The sequence below is a fragment of the Lepisosteus oculatus genome, chromosome 5 (genome assembly GCF_040954835.1).
Source record: "Lepisosteus oculatus isolate fLepOcu1 chromosome 5, fLepOcu1.hap2, whole genome shotgun sequence".
NCBI lineage: Eukaryota > Metazoa > Chordata > Actinopteri > Semionotiformes > Lepisosteidae > Lepisosteus > Lepisosteus oculatus.
In genome coordinates, this window is record NC_090700.1 from 56,098,287 (window position 1) to 56,125,962 (window position 27,676).

Here is a 27,676-nt window from a genome sequence, read left to right on the forward strand (position 1 = left end):
AAATCCAGAGCAGTGGGTGATGGCCAGTGCAACTGCGGGATGGAAGTAATCAGCACACACCAGAGTAAGAGAATAATATAAAAAGAAAGGGTATGACTAATGCTAATTGAGTTAACACAATCTCTCTGGGGAGATCAACCACAAAGCCATAAGATATTGGCAGACGGGAATTGTTTCCATCCAAGTGTCTAGGAGAGGGAGTCCCAGGGGAGCTCATACACAGGACCACCCGGTACTCACTGTGCTCCAGTCAGTGTGGTACCACTTGGCTCCGCAGGCTTTGAGGTAGCAGCTCTGCTGGCTGGCTGGGCGCTCCAGATAGGAACAGTCTGAGGGCTGCAGCACTGTGAACCCATCTGCAGAGCTCCGGAGGCACACCACCGCCCTGTGCTGCGTCCCATTGCCACACTCCGCAGAACACTGGGCCAAGGGGTCCATGAAAGAGAGCAGAGAAAACATGCCTTTGTTTGCACGCAGCACGAGGAGAGTGTGACGAGCCTGGGGCTGCATCAGTGTCTTCTGTGCCACAGCACACCTGGGAAGGTGTGTGTTGTGATCGCCAACCGCAGAGGGAAGGAGATGTGCACAGGAGAGCCGATAGCTCTACCTGAATGGAGAGCAACAGTCTGAGGCTGGGAGTGAATCAGTCTTTCTGTAAACGCATAAGCTCCAAACCCAGGTCTTGACAGGGTCTTTCTGTCTGCGAAAGGCTCTTCCTATTGCCCAGTGAAAGCTGCCTACAAGTCCTGTCTCACTGCACTTTCACCTTGGCCCAGTTTACAGGATGTCATCTTTGCTTTAGTCATTCAATTATAAAAACAAATAGAAAACGAGGGCACAAGAGTTGAAATACTCTTAATATAAAAAACAATAACTTTAAAATTTTAACAATTCTGCTGTTGTTGATTTTTAACTGTTGATCACTGCCTGTTAATGTGAATCTTCTGTACCACACTTCAAGGGACTCGAGGAGCAGGATTTCCTACAGACAGGCCTGTTTTGTACCACGATGTTGAGGAGTTATGGAGTTATTAGTTTGGTATTTTGGCTCTGCTTGTTTTTTGTTTCAAATCTACTTCTGTGTTGGGATCTCTACAGTCTTCCTTATTTTTAATGATAAACTGGAAACCGAATTGACTTTATTAATTGAGACTGTTACACAGGACTGGTAGAGAGCTTTGGAACTCTGAGCCTATAGGAAGACTTACACTGAGTTCACATACCGATACAGTGAATTGCTGGACATTTTGTAAGCTAACAGCATATTACAGCATGGGGGTGCAGGTTGAGCCCTGTAGTCCAGACAGAACCAGCTCCAGCCTGGCTGCGTCAGTGGCCAATGTGGCCTGGATTCCCAGTGGGACAGCAGACCAATGGCCAAGCACCACGCCTGCCCAGCTGGGTACTTTTGTCTCACTAGGCAGCACTGGCCTTGGGCCTGGCTGGGTGTCTGTGCTGTCAGAAAGGGAAGCATCACTGCCACAAGGAGAAAGGCCTCAGATGTAAACAGCAGTATTACCAGAAGAAATACATACTTAATAACTGAACATTAGAAAAGCTAAAAGAAAGAGGAGGCCATTTGACACACCTAGACCATTTGGTGCTTAGTACTTTTTTTCCAAGTTCTTAGTACTTTTATCCAAGGATCTCATCCAGCTGGTTTCATGAAAGGAACTAGGATTTGGCTTTAACAAAATAACTGGGCAGCCTGTCCATACAGGTGCGACAGTTGTTTGTTCTAGGTTTTTCAAGCTTATGTAGCAAAAAGCTGGAGATACATGGTACTTATCTTAGAGCTCAGTGTTTGCTTGAGAAGTGTCAAAAACTAAAATAAGAATGATGGAAAGCCATAGCACAATACGACACTAATACAACAAGGGATCTAAAACGTGAGTTTATCTGACTGAATGTGGGATTAGGCAGCTACAGTATATTTTGCACACATATTGCTTTCCTGATTTTGTGTGTGGGATTCACCTTTGATTGCTCCGTTACAGACATAGTGTAACACACACTGACACAACTCCCCTCAGCTCTGTATTAGACTCTGGTGAGTCTAATTCATCAGCGCAAGTGTTATGTGGCATGGCTGATCCTCTATAAGCCTACACGGGGCCTGCTTGATAAGCCATGCAGCCTGGAGGCCGCTGGTGGAAAGCCAGACTGTAATACTTTGCATCAATAAGGAGCTCGCAGTGTGTGTCCCTTGACTTGTCTAGCCCTGCTGGGGTGCGAGGCTGCTGTTAGATGGGAACTTGTCAGCTTGGGTGTTGCCAGAAAGGGCCGGTTCTAGCCCTCACTCTTCCGCTTGACTTCCTGGCTCTGAGGGCAGGAAGCACATGGTTGGACTCTGAGAGCCCACCTCCCAGAGCGTGTGGGTGGGCTTTCTTATTCTTAATCTGCTGCAGGACTGCAGAGGTAAGGAGGGCTGCAGATTTATGGGTGTTTTTTTTTAAACTGAATGCCAAGAAGGGAATATGGAAAGAAAAGCTCTCCTTTTTCGAAACCCTAGGGAAAGGAGCAGACGCGAGGCTGGAGAAACGGAGCGCGCGCGGCGTGTGTGGTCAATACCTGGCCCCAGCCGCCTGCAAACCACTGCTCTCGGGTCTCACAGGGGCCGTTGTTGCACGCCATGGCCTCTGGGGGGCGCTCGTTCCCACAGCCCTCAAGCGGCAGGCTGCTGATGTGATTGGTCATGCACACCACAGAGCGGCTTCGAACCCCTGCTCCGCAGTCTGCAGAGCACTGCAGGACAGAGAGTGAGAGTAAGCACCTCTCCACACAGGCAGTAATGCGTGGGCCGTTCTGACTCACGAGAGTGGGGATCATAAAAGACAGGTTTGCTCTCATGTTGAGCTTCATACCAACAGCTGTGCGTATGTGAAGGATTTTACTCCTCCACTATCATCGATCTGAAAACAATGTGCAGTTCTTGTCAATGACAGAAACTAATTTGATTATGAAATTAGGCAAAGCCAGAGCTTTGAAATCTAGTTGTTAGTGGAGGCTATACAACTGTCTCGGTGAATTTAATAAAATAGCAGGCTAATATTTGCGAGAAGTGCTGTTCCTGTGAATCTGTTTCTTCTGCAAGCAGAAATGAGTGTTTCAGAGTGCAGAAGAAAAGCCACAACTGGGCCTACTGCTGGGATGGGAGGCTTTAGTGATAATCAAGGGGACCCTGGAGGAGATACTAGTGGATAATTCCATAGGACAAATTATAATGTGCTCATTCATTTAGTTATTTGAACTTGAACTGGCTGTTAAGTAGAACAATTCATTGCCAATGGTGAACTGTTCACTGGCGACAGCTTTGCTGTATACAGTAAACTCCAATGGATTTTAGCTCATAATCTGCTATTAGTTAGGCACATTAGTCATATTTTCTATTTTAATAAAATTAGTTTGTGTTGAATACACAGCCTACATACTACGATACAGTGTGCTCCAATACTTGAGTGGACACAAGAGCTACTATGTAATTCTATACCATTGCATAGGAATACATGCTACGAATGCAAGTGACCAATTGTATTTAAAAAACTTAACTCCAGCAAATAGGGAGGTAGGAGAATGTGTGTTAGCCCTATACAATTTCTTGCATTAGGAATTTCTCTTTTTGCATACCCCAGCTTGCTCTCCGTGAGACACACAGACACACAGACAGGGAGAGAAGCTGGGGGTCAGAGCGCAGGGTCAGCCATTGTACAGCGCCCCTGGAGCAGCTGGGGTTAAGGGCCTTGCTCAGGGGCCTAATTGAGTAGGATTCCTCTGCCAGCTGTGGGAATTAAATTGGCAGCCTTCCAGCCACAGGCACAGATCCTTTACCGCAGTGCCACCGCTCCGCCCATCTTGAGAGTTTGTAGTGAAAGAAATTCTGAGTTTAAAACTGCATATTGTCTCTGCTTCAAGTGTATATGTATTATGCTGCAGGATGATGTATCGTTGTATCGTGGAGCACATGGAATGTTGAGACATACTGTATAGTAAGTATGATGAATGTCTGTCCTGGGACTAGTGATGGAAATTGTCCTACAAATGAACATTCATCTCTCGGCTTGACCTGTGGCTGTGGGGCTATTTATTTCACATATCCCTGCAAGATGGGTAGATCCAGACACAGGCATTCATATAGACAGGAAAACAAATGCACTGCCTGATAGACACACAGTTACATAAATACAAAAGCAGACACAGCTGCCCTGTGCTCGCCCGGCCGCTCTCGAGCTCACCCTGCTGCCCCACTCGGTGAAGAACCAGCTCTTGGCGCAGGGCCCCATGTCGCAGTTCTCCACGTCCTCCGGCCGCAGCTTCATGTTGCACTCCTCGTCCGCCACGATGTCCCCCACGTTGCTGACGCAGCGCACCTCTCGGTTCTTCTGCCCCACCCCGCAGGGCACGGAGCACTGTGGAGAGGCACAGGGCACACAGCTCACTCGCGGAGGGACAGGGACAGGCGTCCACCCCTCTGCGCAGGACACGCACTCTGATTTATTCAGGTGAGGCCTGACTGCCAACCTCCCACACCTCTGGGCAGCACTGTTGTCCCCTTGGGGCTCCAATGCGGAACATAAAATTCAACCTGCCGCTGATCTTTACAAGCCAACGCCTCCCTTTTTTACCTACTGTGTGTAAACTGGTTTTAAACCACCTCTCGGTGTGCCAAGCAGGCAGAACTAGCTCATGACTGATGAATGCGGCTTTACAGTCAAGAACAGGCAATTTCCATGCGTATCTGAGCTACAGTGGCTCGCCAGGCCACAGAGTTTATCCCAGCATCCTTGCGGTTAAGCTGATGAAAGAGCATGTGACTCACAGTCCAGTTTGCTGTAGGAATCATCCCCGGTTGTACCGGAGGGACTGGAACAAGCTGGGTGAAGTAATAATAATAATAATAATAATAATAATAATAATAATTGATAATAATTGCTTACACTTATAAAGCACTTTTCTGGACACTCCACTCAAGGCACTTTACAGGTCATGGAGACTCCCCTCCACCACCAACGTGCAGCCATAGTGCACCAGAACGCTCCCCACACATCAGCTTTCAGTGGGGAGGAGAGAAGAGTAACGAAGCCAATTCATAGTACCTCCCTCGAGGGACAGCAGCAGAGGCTGGAACACTCATCCCATCATGAGACTTACCCTCTAAACTACATCACCCCCATGTCCAAGCACACCAGCAAGAAACAAACCCCCCAGAGTCGGCACTCCGATTCTAGCCAGCGTGAGAGCAGGTCCTGCCTACCGGGCTCCAGTCCGTCCGGATCTCCCACTCGCTGCAGATCTTCAGCTGGCAGGAGCTGGTGGTCTCTGGCCTCTCCAGGTGCTGGCAGCGGTTCGCCTGGGTGGTGAAGGTCCGGTTGGCGTAGACCTGCCTGCAGAGAACCTGCCTGTGCTGCATCCCCAGGCCGCAGGTCTTGCTGCATTCCGACCACTCGCCGATGTCCCAACTGCAGGACAGGAAGCGGATCATCGGTGAGTCAGGGGCACAGCGGGGAGGAACAGGGGCGGGGCTGGGGCACAGCGGGGAGGGTCAGGGGCGGGGCTGGGGCACAGCGGGGAGGAACAGGGCGGGGCAGGGACACAGCGGGGAGGGTCAGGGCGGAGTAGGGGCACAGCGGGGAGGAACAGGGGCGGGGCTGGGGCACAGCGGGGAGGGTCAGGGCGGAGTAGGGGCACAGCGGGGAGGAACAGGGGCGGGGCTGGGGCACAGCGGGGAGGGTCAGGGCGGAGTAGGGGCACAGCGGGGAGGAACAGGGGCGGGGCTGGGGCACAGCGGGGAGGGTCAGGGCGGAGTAGGGGCACAGCGGGGAGGAACAGGGGCGGGGCTGGGGCACGGCGGGGAGGGTCAGGGCGGAGTAGGGGCACAGCGGGGAGGAACAGGGGCGGGGCTGGGGCACAGCGGGGTGGGGCAGGGGACTCAGGGGAGGGTCAGCGGCAAGGGAGGAGCAGGTGGGGGCGGGGGGGATGGGGGAGGGTCAGGGGTGGGGAGGGGGGTCAGGGGCGGGTCAGTGGTGGGTCAGGGGCAGGGAGGGGGTGGGCAGATGGCAGGTTCGAGTGTAAAGACTATCGGTGAAATTATTTTCCTGTCTGAGGGATAAGAATCTGCAGGTTTTGTGTGTTGTTTTCAATATAAAGGCATATAAAAACATTTCAGACACTGTAGCCTCAGTCAAGAACTTCTCTTGGTCTTCCCTGGAGCCAGAGCATCTTACTAAAGCTACAGGTACACTTCCACTTTCATGGAAGCATTTAAAAGTTCAGGATCTTCCTGTGATGCAAACATATTGGTGAATCTAGTAAGCAATTCAGAAATCAATTTAAATCCTGAAATTAAACAACTGTTATTTCAAATTAACTATGTAATAAAATAGTGTGTTAGGTTATACATCTTGAGACAAGCTACAATAAAGTCATTAAAGACATAACTAAATATTTATAATGAGCTTGTATTTTAGAAGCTGCATGCTGGTGCTAAATAGGAATAATTAACCTTACAGTAATGGAGCCTTTACAAACAACTGCATGGCTGTGGAGTGTTTTCAGTTAAAACGCCAGTAGACATGTTGCTCTGCTTTCCTTGTGCTAGGATTCAGCCCAAAAAAACTGCCCAGAAACTCCTGTTGAGTTAAGCTAAGGTGTTTTCCAACACTGTAATCCGTGATTTAATATGTGGCATTACAGGGGGATTTAATTTTCAGGCTTCAAATATTTGAGGAGGGGCGGCCTTTATTAAAACCCCATCGACGTAAGAAGCGATTCTGCAGAACGAAGCCGCGGGCGGGTGCTTGTGAGCAGAGAGGGTCCTCACAAGGCTGGGCACGCCAGGGTGTTGCAGGCCTCCTCCACGGCCCCGGGTTTGGTGGCAGGGTCACACAGGCTGTCGGCCACCTCGGCGTGGGTGGCTCTGTGCACGCAGCCGAACCGCGCGTAACGCACGCCTGCGGGGAGAAAGGGGCGGTGAGACGCGCGGGAGAGCTCGCCACAGGACCTGGCTTCAGCGCCGCTTCGAAATCGAACACTCACCGGAAAAACAGTTTTTGCACTATACTGTAAATATATATATTTTCCTTTTAGTACAAATTAAGACTATCTCAATGACTGTGACCGTCTCCGATCAGGAACGGTGACGAACGCCCATCGCATGCCCCTTCAACCATTCACTCATAACCGCCACTCGTGCTGCGGAGGCTCCTTATATCGCGGCTCCTTATAAAACGGGAAAATAAACGATTCCTCCGATTTGCACCCCCAGCTGCAATGCGGCTGTGCCGTGAGGGGTGAGGCGCACCTCTGCCGCAGCTCGCGCTGCACTCCGAGCTGCCCAGCTGCTTCCAGTTGTGCTCTCTCTGCCGCCTCGGGGGCTCGGGCGCCTGGGAGGGGCTGCGGGTCCCATGGGGATGGTCGGACCCCTCTTCCCTCGAGTCGGCATCGCCTTCCAGCCCAAACTGACCGTTCAGGTGGCTGCCTGGGGAGTCAAGACTAACACTGAAAGAGCCCAGCAGCACCAGCAGACCCACCCTTGAGCTTAGGACTCGCAACAACAAGAACTCATGCTGAAATGAAAATTCTGCTGCCGCTCTGTCTCCAGCCCCAGCTTCTTACCGTATTACTTTTCTACAAAAGCGGCACATATCTGTTACCTTTAAAAAAAATCAATCACGTGCCTCATCCGCTCTTACTTAACTGCTACAGAGGAATGAGACGTAAGCACCGGTTGGACTGTTTTTCATAGCTTTAGCCCAGCAGCTCCTCTAGAAAGTGTAGCATCGGACAGAGGCGTTATACGACTCTAACAGGCACCTGCCAGGTCTCTGGACTTACTGCAGCTTGGCAGGCTGAGCACACTGGGCCAACTCTAGACCACCCAGGTCCAATGGCACTGCGCCAGTATTGCACAGCTTGTAGCAGTGATCTCAAGGCTCCAGGGCTCAACCCAACTCTCCTCCTTTACAGGTCAAAAGCCCTGGAAATCCAGTTCTTTTCTCTCATGTGCATTCTTCTCTATAAGCATGAAAAAATCTGGTTCTTATTACTAATTATTTATACTCAAAATAGGTAATTATCACACTTCTTTTGCAAAGCCTTCAAAGAATGAAGTAATCAAATAACCCTAATCTCACAAATGTATTTAAAATATTATTAAAAATAACACAGTGTGCTTGTCATGCACTACCAATTACAGCTGCCGAACTAGCATGTGAGGACTAAATAACTGAAATATAATTCTGAATTGTAACTGAATTCATTTCTCTTCACCGCCACGTTCCACTTGTCTGTGGAGTGAAATAGTGTGGGGAAATACAGTGTCCTCCAGACTGAGTTAATGGTAATAAAAGCACTGTATAATGCAATGAGCAATTAATTCGCGTCTTGTGTAAAAATTCTAAAAATGTTATGCTGTAATCATAATAATATTTCACAGTTGCACCATGCGTGGGCATACAGTATCTGTCATAAATGTTGAATCAAATTCCAGAAAGCATCAATTTGTATTTTATGGCTTGGTGAATGTGAAACACCTTGATCTAACATTTCCTCATTGTCATGGAGTTATGAGTGATGGTGTTATGGCACTAACTAAGCTAGAAGCTTGCAGGTTTTCAGACACTGAGGAAAGAAGCAACTCACCTGGCTTTCTGTCAGGAGAGGGATGGGGGCTGATCAGATTCTCACGAGGCACAATAAATTCATACTGAACTCCTGGATTGGGCTGCTGGTAAATCATCTGGAAACAGCACAGAGTAATTAATTGTGGTATACAATTCTCATAACCAGTGGCTCAGTGAACTAACACGTAGTCATCCGTGCAACGATCTGAAAGTATAGATATACTGTATACAGAATGCGTGTTGCAACTCACACTACTGCATCAATTGCAAATACATATCTAGTACAAAAGCCTTATGGCCATTTCAAGATTGCCTGGAGGCTCTCACATTCATACAGCAACCTCAATTACTGCATCTCTGCAGATGTCGCCCAACCATTTAAACTGGTGGAACAGGATGAAGACTGGCCGCCAGATCTGTCCGAGCCAATAGTTCCTCATTTCACCTCTCCCAGCCATCATCCACTGACCTACTCTATCAACACACCAGGAGCCAGAGTTCTTTCTAAATCTCTGCCTTCAACTACAGATTTCAGCCTTCCACACTTTCCCTGGAACTGCTCTCCGAGATGTCCATCTCACCTCATCTCCCATTCGCTTTCTCACAGGTTCGTGCTTTTGTCTTGGGGCTCATATTCCTGCTCCCAGCCTCAATCTGCCTCACACCTGAAGAGACTCCACAAAACAGCTCTGTTTTTCTATTCCCCTCTACTAAGAGCATGAAATTAAACTCTCCTCGTTCCTTTGCAGCTCTCCCACTAACACAGTTCCCAACGCGAATATAAATCTGTAAATATCGTGAAAAATATTCCACAAACATGATCTCATCTGAAATACTTTATAACATTTTCAGATGACATGGTGCTCTGTGGAATGTTTTTTCACTTTGCTCTGATCTTATGCCATTCTGTCTAAAACACTTAGATAGAATTAATTTGTTGTACTGTACTTCCACCACCAGAAAGATGCAAAAATCTACAGTTAACAGCAAATGGAAAGTGTCTGTTGTAAATGGAAATTATGATACATCCATGAGCTGTACTTCTGAGATTCAAGGGTTTGTATTTGCATACATTCAAAATGATGCTTTGCTATTTCAAAATATTTGTATTGTAATAACAGATATGCAGGCTTTAGATAAAATATGAAATTTAAGAAATGATCAAGTTTTATTCCCATAGAAAAGTTACTGTATATACAGTAAAATATATGGAAATTCAAGAAACGTCTAAAACTTGCTGAAGCTCCTCCTTATCAAGCTGGCTGACAGATGAACAGATGTCATTGAAATTCTAGGCGACATCAGTGTCAGATGAAAGGTTTAACCCACATGACCTGAGAATCAATATTCTTTAAGTTGTGGGTGCCATTCAGGTACAGGACTTAAAAGCACAAAAGCCGTGTGAGGGGATCATGGATAGCCTGCTATTGTATACACTGCAACTGTTGCATCACACAACTAAAAACCTTCTGTCCTAAAAGCAAGTACCATCGAGACTAGAATAAGTCAACAAATGTCTGTATTTGGAAAGAATACATTTATTCTGGCACTGAGCACAGAGTAGGCAGAGTATGCGTGTCCTCTCTGCGTTATTCAAGGCTGGCTGGGTGCTAGCAAAAAAGAGATCTGAGGATTCCGTCCAGCGGATCCTTACCAGATCCCTTCATATTGCTCTCTGGTCGAGACTCGGGTCGCTCTCAGCCAGCTGGAGGGTCTCAGTCCACACTGGGACTGCCGATGTCTGACTACAGGGCTCAATGTCTGCTTTAGCATGAATATAGAATATGTTTAGTGCAATTTTTATTTCATTAAGAATTATTATTGGTTTGAGCCCCTTAAGAGTTCTAATGCACTTACTTTAAACTCTAAAACAGTATATGGAAAACAATACTGAATGTTATTTATTCTAAAGTTAAATGACCACATTAATATGTTTATTGCATCTTGTCAATAGATCGAGACTCCTTATAACTTCCTAAATTTCCAATGTTTTTGCAACACGTAATTCTGCCAACTACCCTTTACAATCCCTAATTCAAAACCTCTGCTTGCAGATCTGTCAGAAAATACAACATGCAATCTTTGTCCTGGCGTAGCATTTCAAGACACAAGCGAGACCATCTGAAAACCCACTGTAGCTGCTCCTTGTTTAAAGCTTTTGTTTGGGATCATCAGTGGTCAAGAAAACGCGCAGATGAGTCCTTTTCAACATCTGTCCTGTAACCTGATTCAAAGCTTCCACAAAAGGAGGGGCGACTCTGCTGAAGAGGTTTAATTCACACATACACATCTTTCCTTTCCAGATTGCATTAAAACATGAAAGATGTGAAATCAGTCCGAACAGCGCCATGTGAAAAGTGTTTTGGAGGTGAAGGGTAAGTGTCATTACGGCCGTGCCTAAAGCAGTGGGGCGCGACGAGGTCTCCTGCAGGGTGACTCACATAAACCTCGAGGACTTCGTTGGTGGGCCCCTCGGCCACGACGGACTCGCCGGCCGTGCTCGTGATCTCGTTGGGCCGCCGGTAGGTGAACATGGTGCCAGCGCCTTCGTACTTCCCGGGCCGGTCGATGGCCCAGTTGCCGTTGACGATGGAGCGCCCGGAGCGGCTGCGCAGAGCTGCGGGAGGGACAGCGGTCAGCCGGGGGGGCGGTCAGGGCAGGGACGGGTGCGGCTCTTCCCCACCCGTGACGCTGGCCAGCCGCCCTGCTCCTCTGACCGGTCCCGGTCATCCTGAGCAGCACCCACCTCCATCTCCAGCCTCCAGCTTTTAGTTTTACCTCTGCGCTTCTCCACAATTTATAAACCCCTCTCAGGATTGTGCAGGATGACAATGAACCCTTTCTTTTTCATTTAGATTGGTTGCAGCATTTTGGATCTTTTCACTTCACAGTGTGCTGGTATCCATAATCAAAATAAAAATCTTGTTGGGAGAGCTAGACACAAGAATATTAACTTTAGCCAGCCTGTCAGATTTGCAGGTCACACAACATTAGAGAAGGAGCAGAGCTCTCTGGCAGTAGAAAAAGTAATCCAACAGGATTATGACTGTAGTATGTCCAAACCTGGGCAGACACATGGAAAACTAAATCTACCATGTAGTCTTATATTCCTACATGGAGGCAATAGTGTTAATGCACAGCACATTACTACTGTCAGACTGTGAAAATGACCTTGGTGTTTATGTTGACTCATTCCAATATTTAACCAGACCATCAGTGAAGCTAATATAACTCAGTATGTTTCTCTAATCATATACTGTATTTAAGCTTAGGCTTATTTTTATATATAATAATTAAGAAAAATACAAACTTCCGTAGTTCATACAGTAGGTTATTTTTTCTTCACTAGCACTACAGTAGCTTCAAATCTTTGAATATAATGTGTTTATTTTTATCCTCATAACATGAAACATAAGAAGAATTTTAACCAGTTTATTCACTTCTAATGCAATTAGCTGCATTCAGATGAACCACCATGAATACTCAATTAATAAAGTGTGTAGTTTAGTCATTAACTTGCATCTTACCAACATGAATAAGACATTTAAAAAATAGTCACTCAGACTCCCTCCTTTACTGAAGCTCAAGGGCTTCTGACAGAACTGTGGATCTTTATTAAACCTCTTCAGCTTGTTGACAACACTGTCAACAGATTAGGTAACCATGGGTTATGGAGTCTTTTGCTTAAATCTGTCATCTTATATCTGTTTATTAAGGATAATTAAAGAAAAAATGGGTTTCCATCATCTACAGAAAAAAAAGGTTTGCACATTCTTTATGTTCACCTTGCTACAGACTGGGACAGAAAACTTAGTTATCTTATTCAGGATTGCCTGAATGGACCTCCCACAAACAGAGAGTCAATCAGAAACCGACAGAGAAAAGACTAGCCGATACAGGGTTGGAAGAAAAAAAATCATCCATCCCCTGCTGCTGTATGTCCACACGCGACTGGGAAAAGGGACACACCACTGACACAAGCAGAGCAAACCTAGCCGCCTTACAATGAAGAGCAGGAAAAACTGCACTTGTGCTCATTATCTTGACACAGATTGAAAATTGTAAAATGTTGTAATGGACTGGACAAACAAACCACAATAAACAGCTGCTTTACAGTATAAACGACACAATATTGTTCTACATGATTGTTTCAATGGTGAACCAACTGCACATCTGACAATTGTCAGACAATTCTGTGTCAATGAATAAGGTTTCAGCAGTTGAATTTTTAGCCTTATTTATAGGAATGAACATTGTTGGAACCTTTTGGATCGTGTTAGCTTTTTAAAAAAAATTGGCAGCAGTTGAGGTAGTAATACTATTTTTCTGTAACCTTCAATGTTTGCAGCTCAATCCTGATCCAGAAAATGATAGGCCTTCAAATAAAAACATTTTAGTTAAAGCACCTACACTGAAAGACAGGGAAATGAAAGATGCCTCCTGGGTTACACAATACTAAAGAATTGTTTTTACAGATGTATATACTTAAAAAAGATTTAGCTATTGGTCTGATTTGATGAAAGAAATGAAAATAATAAATATTTCTGATTTCCTAACTGCTTCATTAGCCACAGCTTATGAAATATAAATATTCAGGATACACACAGAACAGTTCCTTGAAATGTTGTGGCAGCTTTACTTTTCAATAAGATTTTCTATACTTATCCTCTTCCATATGAACAGTAATTTACACAGCTGCAATTTTTAACTTACATCCTGCTTCCTCAGGAACACAGAATTAGCCTGACGGCTTCAATTATCATTAAGTTGAACACAAAAATTACAATTGTTAAAAACACAAAACCTAACTTACAGAGTTCTCTTTGAATGCAGAAAGTGAAGCTACGCTAAAGTTTTGGAAATTACTGCATAGCAGCTCTCCAAGCTAAACAGTCCTGTTAGTTTAGTAACGGTACATCTATTCTAGGCAAGCTGTGGGAGATGATTACACAAGCAGTTCAGGTTTTGGTCTAGGCTGGCAGTCAGGTTTATTCAGCTGGGGCTGCTATGTGCACCATCACTGCCAGCAACATGCTCCTCATTCCAAGAGATTTTCTGTCTTTACCCATTTCAAGTAACCCAGCCTACGACTAAAATGTACACCAGCTGAAAGAAGAAGAGGTGAGCTTCTCTGTTCTGCCTTAAAAGGCAATATTTGTTGTATTTCTACTACAGGAATTACATTGACAGAGAAACAGCATATTTATCCATATAAAACACACAGATGGAAAAGGAAATGATGATGAAATTAATACAGACAAAAAGTCACAGCTCTGTCTCTGTTTCACACCATTTTTATTTAGACCAGTGCAGTAATAGTAGTCTCCTCCACCCTCCTGCTTCTCTGAGCATTTAACTTAGTTGTTTTAGGGCTGAGTTCATTTGGAGCCATTTAACATTGTCTTTGAAGTGTAGGCATCTTTCTTCTATTAATTCTGAATGTGATCTGAATGTGTACAGGATCTGACTCATTCCTTCATAGTCTGGCTCTCTAAAATATGAACTCAATTTAGACTTGGCCTCCAGAGGTACAGAGCAAACATGATCATATTATATGTCACATATGATCCATTCATTGCTGCACTGTTTCTATGGCTATTTAAAAAGATTAGGTCACTAAGGACACCTACCCAAGCCTTTACACCTACACCTGCCTTTCCAAGATTAAGAAGCAATCTTTACTTATTGCAATCATTTCAATTTCATCTGCTACATTTCTCATGACAGTATCCCAATTTATGTGTCTGAAATTGAGATCCCCCATTAATACCATGTCACCTTAGCTACATCACTTCCTTATCTCATTACACAGACAACTTCTTTGAACCCATGTCTAAATGTATTGGTCTAAAGCAACATCTAAAATTAAATGTTCTCTGGGGACCCTCTAAAGCAGGGGTGCCCAACCAGTCGATCCCGATTGACAAGTGCTTCCCAGTCGATCGATCGCAAGAATATTGGGCAAAAAATGAAGGGGCTACTTGAATATTTACTTTTATTGACAGTCAAATAATTAATTCAGATCTGTGCATGCAATGTCATACATTTTACTGCCCTTGTGTGTGTTTAACTCTTGTCGAATGGGTAGTAAAAGCATCTTCCCTGAGTGCTGCCTGACACTGACAAAAGGCTCCGTGTTGTGTTCGCTACCCAAGAATGTTCTCTTGGTTATCGTGGCACGAACCCCACATTCGCTAAAATGCATAGTTGAGTGAAACAGACTGGCCGTGACAAATTCCCCAAGAGTGTGATAAGTTTTATTGCCTATTTGATAGTTGTAGTGTTTGAGCGACAAAGATGAAGCAAAGAGACCGATAACTTACCGTTACCACAAGGAATGGGAGTCTGATTATTTTTTGTACTTTCGTATTTAAATCTGCAATGCTAGCATCTACAGTAAGTGAAAAAGGGAAATGTAGAACAACATTTCAAAACTTCATACAAAACGTATGATGTGGACATTCACGCTAAAAGTGAGTTACGGAAAAGAAAAGTGGAAAAAATAAAAAATTTCAATTAATAGCAGTCAGTTTTCATGAGGCCTAATACAAGAGGGAAAGTGGCAATCATCGCATCGTTCTGGCTCAACACAACAAGTCATTCAGGGATCGAGAAGTAATAAAAAAAGTGTTTGCTAAGGCTGCTGACTTCTTGTTTTTGGTGAGGTTCAGACAGCTGTTGTCTGAAATCAAAGAGTTTCTCAAGTCGTCTAAACATGGTGAATATGCCCAATTAGAGGATAACCAGTGGCTTCTGGTCTTAGCATTCCTCACAGACTTGACTGAACTACTTGATGAGCTGAATGCCGAGCTCCAGGGACACAATAAAAATGTCATCGTCATGATCAGCAGAGTTAACACGTTAAAAAGTGATTTCTCACATTAAAGTAGGATATTCTTTTTTCTAAAATGGGGAACATTACTTGTTCAGTGTAGCATAAGTCACTTGCTTTTATTTACTCTCATTTTAGTGATGGGTATCGTTATTGTACTGATGTGCCCACAGTCTATTTTTCTTATATCAGAGCTTCAAATTCATACTGGTAGATCGCGCTGGACTGGCAAATGAAAAATTAGATCTTTCATTAAAAAAGGTTGGTCACCCCTGCTCTAAAGAGACTATGAATCACCACCAAAGGCTCAATATAATCCAGAAGTCCTGTTAGTATAGTAGTATGCAAAACAACTCTCAATAGTTAACAATTCTGCCAGTGTGTCTGTTGCTAGAAATTGAGCAGTGCAATAACTGAGAGACAACAGCATTATTTCTGAATTTTGAGTCAATGTCCATGCTAAAGTAGACTTTAGATACTGTACTGTGTATATATAAAACTGAGTAAGTGTGATCAAAGGATCAATAAAGTAAAAGATTAGGAGCAACAAAACATTTATAGGACAAAGAAAACAAAATGTGAACAAAAATTAGGAAAGATGATAAAACAATGGAGGAGAATATTTTTTGTGAAGGCTACGATCCCTTTGATAACCCTTCTAAAACCACACAATAAAAACAGAAAGAAAAAGAAAGTCTAGGGAAATCTGGAAATCAGATATACTGTAGATGATGAACATGCACTTCAAATGTATTTAATTTGTTATTCATGAAAAAACAAATGACATTAGCAGAGAAAAGCAATTATCCTGTCTCAGGCTTGAGTCAGCCTGTTACAGAGCAGCAGCACTTAAATAAATTATTCGGACTTGATTGTATTGTATATTATTTATCTTTAAGAAATGAGGAGAATCATGTACAATCTACTTGCACTGGTAAAATGAAAAGGCAAAATAATATGACACGACATCCCGATCTTTTGGATTGATAAGGTTTTGACAAGAGTCTGTACCATTAAGCCTCAAACAGCATGCATGTAAGGTAATCCCTGCCTGTGATTAAAATGATTCAATGGACAGAGGGTGGGTAATTGGTTAGAATTGAAACATCAGATTTGGGTAATGTACTCTTACAGTGTACATATACAGTGAGGAGTAATTAACAACCCTGAGAAAGATAACATTCAGGTATTTGCATGTTTAAAGCTACATGTTTCTTATTAAGTTTTTTGTTTTTCCTGTGTTGTCAGCACTTGATCTCATTATATACAGTATATTCCAACGTATTTTCTAAATATGTACATGCTAGGGTATACTACTATATATACACGTCTAATCAAAGAGTGAAAAATGACTAAACACAGATGACTAAAGAGTGGAAAATTGCAAGTGCTGCACAATGAGGCTGACCAAGTGACTTGAAGCTCTGAAAGTCCACCGTCTTCAGTTACTGCCATGCCTTTTAGGCCATTTATCAATATGCAATATGTTTTCAACTGCAGATACAGTATATATATATAACATACTGTACAATATACAGTACTGTATGTTTTATTGAGAGTATGTATGTTTTACATACAGTATGTGTAGGATCTCATGTAAAATATTGTGTGTGCAACCTCACATTAAAGATACATTGATGATCACAGTAAGAATTCAAAGAAGAAAATAAAGTTGATTCTTTGATTAAAAGACAAAGGAAGATGCTGCTTCTGGCCATAGGAGTCACCAGTGTGTAGTTCAGGCGTGCTGCAGCCGGGAGAGTTGTGACCATGGTCATGACAGCCTGCTTTGAGCCTGCTGTGTGTGTAGAGCATGGAGCCCCACTGGCACATGAGCATGGGAGGGAGTACATTTATTTTTAAAGATTTGAGACAGAAACTGCAGATTGTATTCACTTAGCCACGCTTTGGTTTATGAATGGTTTATCTCATTTATGAATACGAGATAAAACCTTAAGAAACATACAGTACAGTATAAGTGGAGAATTGATGGATTCAGCTGTTTAATAATAGAACCCAAGCAGCACACACTCCCAGATAACCTCAGCATTTGTACTGTAATAATGATTTTAAAAAATGAGGGCCAATCCCATGTAGCAAACAAACAAATTATACCAAGATTGCAAGACATGGAGGTAAATTAGAACACTGAAATTTTTTTGAGCGACTATTGGACAATTCAATTTCAATGGAAGTTGAAATGACTGAGTTCAGGACCATGAAAATGAATCCCTTCTTTGGATAAAGGGTTTCGCGATGGGATTATTTCTGCCAGATTTTGGACTAGTCACAAGAACTTGAGGCTTTATGATTAAATATTAGTTTTCTCCCACAGAGCTCTTAGAATGCATTCTATTTTTGTGGGAGCTATTAACCCTAAGACTGACAGCCTATAAACTGCGCTTGGGTATTATTTTTACCAAAGGGTCACCATGGGTCTGCTCAGGGTTGCTTTTATAGACTGTGGTTTTAAAAAGAGGGCTATTATGTTATGAAGTTTTCCAGCTTTGGCAATCAGTTTTGCAGAAATTCTTTTGAAGAAAACACAGAGCCCAGTCAGTGATGCATTAGCAGGTCTTTGCCACACTTCATCTGCAAACACCCTCCTTCAGCACAAAGAATGAGCCATTAGCTGTTGATGCATATTGAAGCAAACAACAGCAGGTTTAATTAGCAGTTTATAAAAAACTGGACCAATAAATTTGGAATTTGGGAAAACTGTATTTGGTCAAATCAACATGAAAGGAGGTGACAAAAGGAGAAAAGGGGGAAAAATAGACATGGATTGTTCTTGACAAGGGCCCTGTTGCTATACAATGTCATTTATTCAGATTAATCAGAACCAAGGCTCGGTCAGATTAAAGAATTCTGAAAATGAAAGAAGGAAATTCGTTGCCTTAAAGCACTGATTCTGAAGCGGGAGATTATAAAATTAGGTTTGATTTTTGCCACTAACACCAACAAGAATAGTTGAAAAGTCACATTTTAATTGCAATTTATTATTAGTCTGACTGTATGTTAATGTAGTCTTTACTAACAGAAATACATTTTGCTAACACACAGTAGAGAAGAATAAATATTGGTCTAAAATACACTACACATCTCACAGTTTAAAGCCCAAATACAATGCTGCGGTCAAATCAACACCTCGAAAGTATCAAAGATATTTATAACCATGCTGTAGTATGAAAATGTACTGCAGTACATGGTATGAATGTAGTTCATTATAAAGCAAAATACAAAACTGGGACATTTAACTACAATAAAAACTAAAGGCTACTTTTGAACTGTTCCAGTATTCAGAAGAAATCATGTAATGGTGACAGAGTGACTAAGTAAGTATCTTTTATAAATTAGCTTTTTTCTTTTAATAAATCAAATCCAGAAATACAATTTATTCTGATCTAATAATTGGACTTTCAAAAAGTGATTGGACTTTCAATCATTGACATACAGTAACAACCAACTCCCCTTCATTTGTCAGCCGGATGAGATTTATGATCTCCATTTAACTCGCCATCTGTCAGGTGTTTGCCAAGTCTTGAATTTTGACCTACTATGAATTACAAACTCAACCAGAAACTAGATCATGTACAGCTACTGTATCTGTAAAGCCCTTTGAGAAGCCACTTTTAAAGGCATTATATGAAATAAAGTTTACTATTATATTATTATTACCTCTGTTTGAACATTCACTTCTTATCTGTACTCTCTGTTTAGTTATTTATCCATTAACCAATTTTCAATATCTAAGATAAACTATCATGACCTTTAACAAATTAAATGATGACTAGATTCCTAGAATCATACTGTCATATAGACAACCTTCTGGTTTGTATGTTTTAGTATTGTTTTCATAATCTTGAATACAATATAAATAAGAGTAATAGAGCTACATGTAATAGAAATAAGACACAATGTCTAACAATTACTTGGTTCAATTTTGTTGACCTTATTATGGAGGTATTAAAGGTCTGCAGATAATGTCCTTTTCCTTGCCTACAGGAATACAATCAGGCCCTAGAGATTTGTTTATCTTAGAATGCTTCTAGTACCTGTAACACGTCTGCCTCTTGTACTGTATATTACTATTGAATACAGTTATGTCTATAATACAGTCTAATACAGAGTTTTGTTTTCCTTAGCCTGAGGCATGTTGTTGATTCATTACTTGGTGAGCTCCTGGGTTAGATTTACTGCAGGCAGTCTAATGTTACATTTTCCATATGAGCATCTAGTAATTTGCCTTTTTGTCTTTGAAACGCATTGATTCATTATTTATTATCCTTTTTTTTGTAATACTGAAAAAAAAGCCTTTGAAAAAAATTCAATGTTCCTTTTTATTTATTTTCATGGTCTGTCTCATGCTCCCTTTCACCTGTGCTTGCAATTCATTGCACTCATTTTCTTCTGTTCATTCTTAATTGTTTTATGAAGTGCTCTCTTTCTCCTTATACTTCTCCTAATTGACTTATTAACCCATTTAGGCCAGTGCTTTCTAGATTTTCATTTACTTCCTCATGGGAGGAATCTGTTCTATGCTTCACACAGAATCTCTTTTCTGTTGGCATCCGTCCCTTACTGATGTCATATCGGTTTCCTCCAGAGGGCCATGCTTTACATTTATATCATCAGGACCTGTCTCCTGTACAGAACAGCTATAGACCTGTTTTTGTACTTAAGCACAGCACTGAAAACCATGCATACAACAATGTCAAGTATAGGAGAATAAACACAAAACTTGCCAGCTTTAATATGAATTTTGTCTTCAGAAAACCCCAAAGCCCCATGACAGGGCGGGTGTGAGTCCGTTATGTACTGGGAATGTGTCTTGAAGTGGGCAAAGCACTAGGCCACAGACTGACAAAGATGACCAGGAGCTGTTGCTGCTTTACTGTACATGTACTAAACCATCTTGTGTGAGTGCTTGTGACCTGTTTGTCCCATAAAGTCTTGTTTACTACCGTACAATTTCACCACAACTTCCCAAACGCATTTAAATATAATATATTATCTTTATTTTAACTTTTTTGCCAAGAGATGGAGAGAAATGACACGTCAAACTTGTTCTTAGGATGGCTCTTCAAGTTTATTATCTGCTACTATATATTATATATACAGTTTTACTGCCTTGATGTACAGCTCTGTACTTGTCTCCAATTGACATGTACAGTCCACCTCCTGTTCCTCCTGTCTTCTCTCTTGTTCCTGCCTCTGTGAGTTGTTTGGATTGTGTGTTAAGAAAAAGTGTGGTAATAGTGACATAAAGTGTCCCAGTTCTATTTTTTTAGACTTGTAGCAAGATTGCTACACTTGGAGAAGGAATTGGAAATTACTGTTTGCACTGCTGTTGAAGTTTAGCTCTACTGGTTCTGTGCGTTTAACGTATTGCCGGAAATTCAGTTTTCTTGACTCACCCAGGTAGTTCCTGCTCTTGATCATCTCAGTGATGTTGATCTTGGTGGCCCCCACAGGAATCTCCACGATCTTGTGATAGCCAATGTTCATCAGAGAGTGCTTGAAGACCCCTGATACCACTTCGCAGGCTGTGTTGTCTCCCCCACACACTCCACACTTGTCCATCACCTTATCTGAGCCCAGGAGCTCATCACAGCCAAGACTCTGTGAAAGGAGAGAGGAGGAGACTGTCATATACACAGGAAGCCAGAAAGCACCAGCAATCAGTATTGCTACTACCTCTTCTGGAATTATTGAGCGGTTTATCTTAATTCTTGTGAATGTCAGAACTGATTTGATTTTTAAAGAGAAACATGCTCAGAAGTGATTTGGACTTTAGGTTTACATTCCAAAGACAAACTGTCAAGGTTGTGTGCAGGTTTTGGTAAAAAAGCACGGTACATTGTACATTAATAAACAAATCCAACACACCACAATGTCGATTGTACCACTGTCTGCCGCACCGATTAATATTTTTGTTTTGTAGCAGTGAGAGCGTGTTTTTATCCAGCCACAAAGGATAGGAGAGTAATATTAAATTCTGTAGCATAAGATTCACTGCAGCTTCCTTCTAGTAGTTAAATGGTTTTACAATTATTGGTATATATTGAATTTGTTTTTGAATTTTTTTTAATTAAAGGTTTTCTTATTTCACATACAGTATGAACTTGATAAGAATAACCTCTAATATCCTGCCGCCCAAATAAATGGAAATACCAGCTGGTACTGTTTGATAAATACAGTGTCAGTTATTGAAAAAAGGCAAGTAAGCTCTGAATGATCACTCTACAGCGTCTGAAGTCTGGCTAATTGGGATATCAGTTTCCAACCATTTTGAAGATCTGATGATTTGTACACAAATGCCAATACCAGAAGAAGGTGTTAGCTCCATACCTAAAGACTGGTACAGGCTCAGAGAGCTTTTGACATTTCATTTCAATACTAATAATGAATATTGGGCTTTGCTAAAAAGACTGGAAAAGACAAAACATTGCAAATACCAACACAAAACACCCATACCATGAATTTTGCTTTCTCCACTCATGATATTTAAAATACAGTACTTAATGCTAATGCACTTATGGTCAAAAAGTACTTAATGTCATCATATTAGAATAACTGCCACTGGAGATGTTTCCTCCTCCTTCAATTACTTTGACATCAATCGTGGGTTTCAACATGCTGAGATCCCTTGAGCCACCTTAGTTAAATGCTCAGCCTGTCCAAGGAGGCTGAACAGTGTGCTGAATAAAAGACTGAATATGAAAAAAATATTTAGTGTTGTACACAAGGTTTGAGTGATTAAAAAATGTTCTCCCTTTCCTGTCCTTACTGTTCTCCTCGACTTTCAAAAATTCATTTAGAAATAAAGAAAGTATTGTTTACCCTTCCAAAAGAGAACAGTTTTTTGGAAATATGTGTCATTCTTTATACCCGAACGTAAATTCACTGATGCAGGACAACTCGTGCATGTACATCTTAAAGTTGAGTGGACAAAAATACTAATACCAACTGTATTTTTAAATTTAGCTCAAGCTTCACACAGCTGGGCATTTTACTGAAACAACTGGAGTACTGTGCTCAAAGGCACAACAGAAGAGCCCCACCTGGGACAGCCCACACCGTTCAGTTACAAGGCCATAGGCCTGATCACTGCTCCACACTGTGGCTCTCCCTGCCCCCTGCACTACTGCCCCTGCACTACTGATCCTATACTACTGCCCCCCACTATTGCTCTTGCACTACTGCCCCTGCACTACTGACCCTATACTACTGCCCCCCACTATTGCTCCTGCACTACTGCCCCTGCACTACTGATCCTATACTACTGCCCCCCACTATTGCTCTTGCACTACTGCCCCTGCACTACTGACCCTATACTACTGCCCCCCACTATTGCTCTTGCACTACTGCCCCTGCACTACTGACCCTATACTACTGCCCCCCACTATTGCTCCTGCACTACTGCCCCTGCACTACTGATCCTATACTACTGCCCCCCACTATTGCTCTTGCACTACTGCCCCTGCACTACTGACCCTATACTACTGCCCCCCACTATTGCTCCTGCACTACTGCCCCTGCACTACTGACCCTATACTACTGCCCCCCACTATTGCTCCTGCACTACTGCCCCTGCACTACTGATCCTATACTACTGCCCCCCACTATTGCTCCTGCACTACTGCCCCTGCACTACTGATCCTATACTACTGCCCCCCACTATTGCTCCTGCACTACTGATCCTATACTACTGCCCCCCACTATTGCTCTTGCACTACTGCCCCTGCACTACTGATCCTATACTACTGCCCCCCACTATTGCTCCTGCACTACTGCCCCTGCACTACTGATCCTATACTACTGCCCCCCACTATTGCTCCTGCACTACTGCCCCTGCACTACTGATCCTATACTACTGCCCCCCACTATTGCTCCTGCACTACTGATCCTATACTACTGCCCCCCACTATTGCTCTTGCACTACTGCCCCTGCACTACTGACCCTATACTACTGCCCCCACACTACTGTCCCTATACTACTGCTCCTGCACTACTGCCCCTGCGCAACTGCCCCCATACTACTGTCCCCCCACTACTGCCCCTATACTACTGCTAAGACGAACGTGTTGACCAGTTTTACTGCTGTACTCAACTAGACTGAGACAGAGACAACATAGGGCATAGTCTGGCGATATATATGAAATGGAAGAATTCTATCTTAACAATATTTTGCATATGTGGGTAAAATAGCAAGCCTGGATAAACCTTTCACCCTCAAATTCTTCAATTTAGATTGAAAGTCAAGTACGGTGCCATCCACAGATACTGTAGTAGGATTACTGCACTGGCTTTACATAGTTGATGGGAGCTGCCCAGAAACATGACTTCAGTTCTGCAACATTACTAGTGATGTAAATTAGAAATCCCAGAAATATTTAGATGTATGAAATGCTTTAATTTTTATCAGTGACAGAGAGGTAGGCAGACATGCTAAACTGCAGTATAACTCTACTTGGCTTTAGAGAACTAAAAACATGGATGTGAACTCCTTCTTCTTTAGTCTAACATTTATTTTCCAGTAACAGAAGTAACAGAAGCTGAAAATCCCATAATAAAAAGGAGTCTTACTAAAGATTACATCTGAAATGCTAGTTTTCCATACTGGGCTAATAATTCTCTAACTTGGACCACAATGAAATTCAACATCTATCATTTTCATTTTAAAGAGTGTCTTTTCATGGTGGACAGTGCCTCTGAGTGCTTTAAAATGAGTAATTGAGCAGGATTCCAAATGTTGTAAGTCTTCACTGTCAGGTTTCCAAAGTTAAAGAGACATATAATGCCTGGACTGCAATGGAACAGAATTAATGAATTTCCTCGACAGCGTTTTGTGCTTTCCTCCCAGGTGTATATACTGTACCGATTTATCTGGGAACAATGGAACAGGAAAGAAGGGAAGCCAAAAACTTTCAAACTCTTCCATATCTCCACTTCTCCCTGTCTGAAATCTAATGTGCAGACAATCTAAGTCCAGTTACAAAACATTCCTCACTATTATTTAGCTCTTGCAGTGTTAACATTTAGGAATCTAAGGTATATACGTAATGCAAAAGGAAAGAAAACATATATTAGCAGTTCTGTGTTTAACAAGAGGGTTGATATTAAAGGACAGGGCATTTAAAACAACAGCCTGCAACTTCTAACACTACATTAGAAAAAGGAACGCTTCAGTGAGCAGGTGTACTTGGAGAGGTGTGTGACTGACACACAAGTAGCTAAGGGAATGCCAAACGACAATCACGCATTCAGAAATTAATTAGGAAAGAACAGGGGAAAAAATCAAGCTTCAATCCAGCACAAGGGAAGAAATGACATGTCAGGAAGAGAGCTGTATACAGTAGGTGTTGATGTGAGCCACAGCTACACATTTATCCTAACATATCTCCGATAGGAAATAATGTATTTTCCTGGATTGTACTTTCAAATGGCTCCAAACAAAAGGCCCATTAGATTATTTTAACTGTATGTTTCAGAAAAGTATTGTCTCACATGTACAGCTTCAAAAATCAGAATATATGCAGAATATACAGTATATCTGTTCAACACAAAATCAAAATTGTTCATGTGCTGCTTTCATATACTCAACAGCTGCATTGCATTCAGCATGTTGGGATTATAAATGATTAAAGGCAAAGAAACTTAATGCAAAGCGCAGATGGAAAAGGGAGAGAAATGCAGAAAATGAAAGTGTTTCAAGTCGTCATTAAAGTTGCAGATTACTTAAATGGCATTTCTGTGCTATTTCCATTTTTCAGGCATCACTTTACAGTCTGCTTTTCCTTAGGGAGGTTTGTGTCATCCATAACAGCTTCTCAAAAGCAAATGTGCAAAATCAATGCCCCAGGCTCAAGATGTGCAAATCACAACTCTGCTGAATTGGATCCAGGTCCAGGTATTTGGGATCCTAAAACAGCTGATGCGCAGGCAGAAACTCAATTTCAAGCCCAGCGAGAAAGCTGGAGTTTGTGAGGGCTCTGCACTCAGTATCCAGCTCAGCTGGGGACTCTGGGTTCAGTAAACACCTCCTGTAAGGCAGGTCCACTGAGCTCCTTCTGTTCCCGTTTCCCAGCTCCACTCTTCCTCCCAGAGCCACTGATGGGCCTCACGTCCTCTGCTGTGGAGCACTGCGCCACACCTTCCCCTAATTCTGTTACACTCCTAACTGCAGAAACAATATTTCATGCAATTGTCATTACTACTGTACAGTATATTAAATGACAACAAAAACAGAACTCTACCTTTATCCATTTACTTTATTCAATTCTGTCATTCTTTTTGAACATTGTTTATTGCATTGCTTTATTTATACTGCTTATGTTACTCATACCATTAAAGCACCTTGACTTTCACTCTGAGAGGGAGGCAGCATGATAAAGACAGATTAGCTGTGGTTAATTCATTGTTCCTGGAGCCTGGCTAAACTCAGGCTTGGCTCCAGTTACAAAATTTAGGGCTCACTCACCCCTAGGGACCAGGCTTCAAAGAGGAGTGATGAAAGGCTATAGGGGAAAACTGACTTGATCTTGAAGAGGAGCTGTGCTGAATTGTAAGAGGGAGAGGATTAAGACATGGAATTGTGAATTCCAGAATTGCAGGGAGTGTGGAGCACAACTACTGTATAAACAAATTAAGTGCAGACAAATTAACAAAAACAACACTTATTTGAATAGATCAGCTAAAACAATATCAATCAAAAAAGTGAAGGCACATCAATAAAATTACTTGTCTGTTTATCAGAGGTGAGTCTAAAGGGAAAGTATGTACAGTATGTAATAAAAAGCAGTTTAATACTGCACTCATATCAGACTTTTTACTCCATTTCAGGGACATTAAATCACTAATGGCATGCTGACATCTCGTAAACAGCAGAGGATCAGTGATCTGGCTTCAGCTGCTACAGAGGCTGTCCTGAGGGAGAGTGAGTGGGGTTCCTGAAATTCCCCCAAGCATTCCTTTTCATATTGTGGTTTAGTGTTCATGTGCCCCCTGGGGCCAGAGTAGGAATAAGCCAGAGGAACACAGACTGACAGGAGGGACACTTAAAACATTTTTTAAGTTTTTCTATCTGTTTTTCTGAGAGAACTGTAGAGCTAACTACCATAAAACCAGAACCAGAACAAGCTTGTTAGACTAGTTAGACTACTTAAAGTCTTGATAACAACAGTTTGAGAACAGAGGATACATTGAAAGAGCCCTTTGCAGTCAAATCTATTAAAAGCAGAGAGGAATCAGTGATTGATGAGGACTTAACTAATGAACCTCTGGACAATAGTGGCTTTATTTTACGGTGCTGTTAATGCTGCATTTAGAAGTGTTTGACAAACTGTTGCGAGACCACATAATTAAAGCTGTGTAAATGCCACTGTGTTATTCGTGATAGCAAATTACCATAATGTATTATCCTTTGAATCAGAGTAGTGGGACTAACATTTGTACTGTAAAGATCAATCTGTACAACAATGCCCTGTATTGTAACAATAACCCGGGTTATGAATGGCAAAACACCATGGCTGAATTGGTTAAAACCCTGCAGTTCCACTGAGACCTAAAAAGGTTGGGTATTATGACAAGTACGATAGACCCAGGTTTTATAGGAAAGTTGATATTTTAACTAGAACTGTTTCCTATCAGCAAGTAAAAAACATGGAGAAATATGCAATGAAGTATTGACTATGTATGTCAAATTCTGGATTCAATCCTGTTTTAAAACTTTAGCCAGGCAGAAAAATTGTTCTCTTGGGACAATAACTAAATGTTGTAATAATACCACCGAAATCATTAAAGTTAAATGTAGACCATATCGATGTAGGAGAAACAGTTTTATTTCTGGAAATAATCTTCATAATCTTACTCAAGTTTATTCTAATGCAGTTACACCCTTTTCAGTGGATTATGTAAAATTACATCCAGATTTATTTATTGTTTTAGCACAATTTTATCATGAACTTGATTTTTTGTGACTGCGATCTGACCTAATGTGGATGAATATACATTACTAATCAAAGCCAAAGTCTGACATTTGCTCATTTGAAAGAGTGGTGAGGACTGCAGGGAGGTGCAGTTCAGAACAACACTGAAGAACTGCTCTTCTTACTCTTTGGCTTTAATGCTAACTACACACCATATACTTGTTATATTTACTGCTCATCTAAATTACGTTCTTAAAAGAACTCCTGTCCATTTTTAAGCGGAGATTTTAATTTGC

The 27,676-nt window shown here is 42.2% G+C and overlaps 1 protein-coding gene across 1 annotated transcript in view; it reads right to left on the bottom strand.

Moving 5' to 3' along the window:
* The window catches only part of LOC102694473 (thrombospondin type-1 domain-containing protein 4), a 149,417-nt gene that overhangs the window by 7,168 nt on the left and 114,573 nt on the right, over nt 1-27,676 (bottom strand). Inside the window, exons 8-16 of the mRNA XM_015343777.2 lie at nt 20,868-21,072; nt 11,060-11,235; nt 8,638-8,734; nt 7,298-7,474; nt 6,818-6,947; nt 5,252-5,456; nt 4,233-4,406; nt 2,572-2,745; nt 241-420 (exon numbers count right to left, since the gene is read on the bottom strand). Of these exons, the coding sequence (XP_015199263.2) occupies nt 241-420; nt 2,572-2,745; nt 4,233-4,406; nt 5,252-5,456; nt 6,818-6,947; nt 7,298-7,474; nt 8,638-8,734; nt 11,060-11,235; nt 20,868-21,072 (1,518 nt within the window). The remainder of the gene's footprint in view (nt 1-240; nt 421-2,571; nt 2,746-4,232; nt 4,407-5,251; nt 5,457-6,817; nt 6,948-7,297; nt 7,475-8,637; nt 8,735-11,059; nt 11,236-20,867; nt 21,073-27,676) is intronic.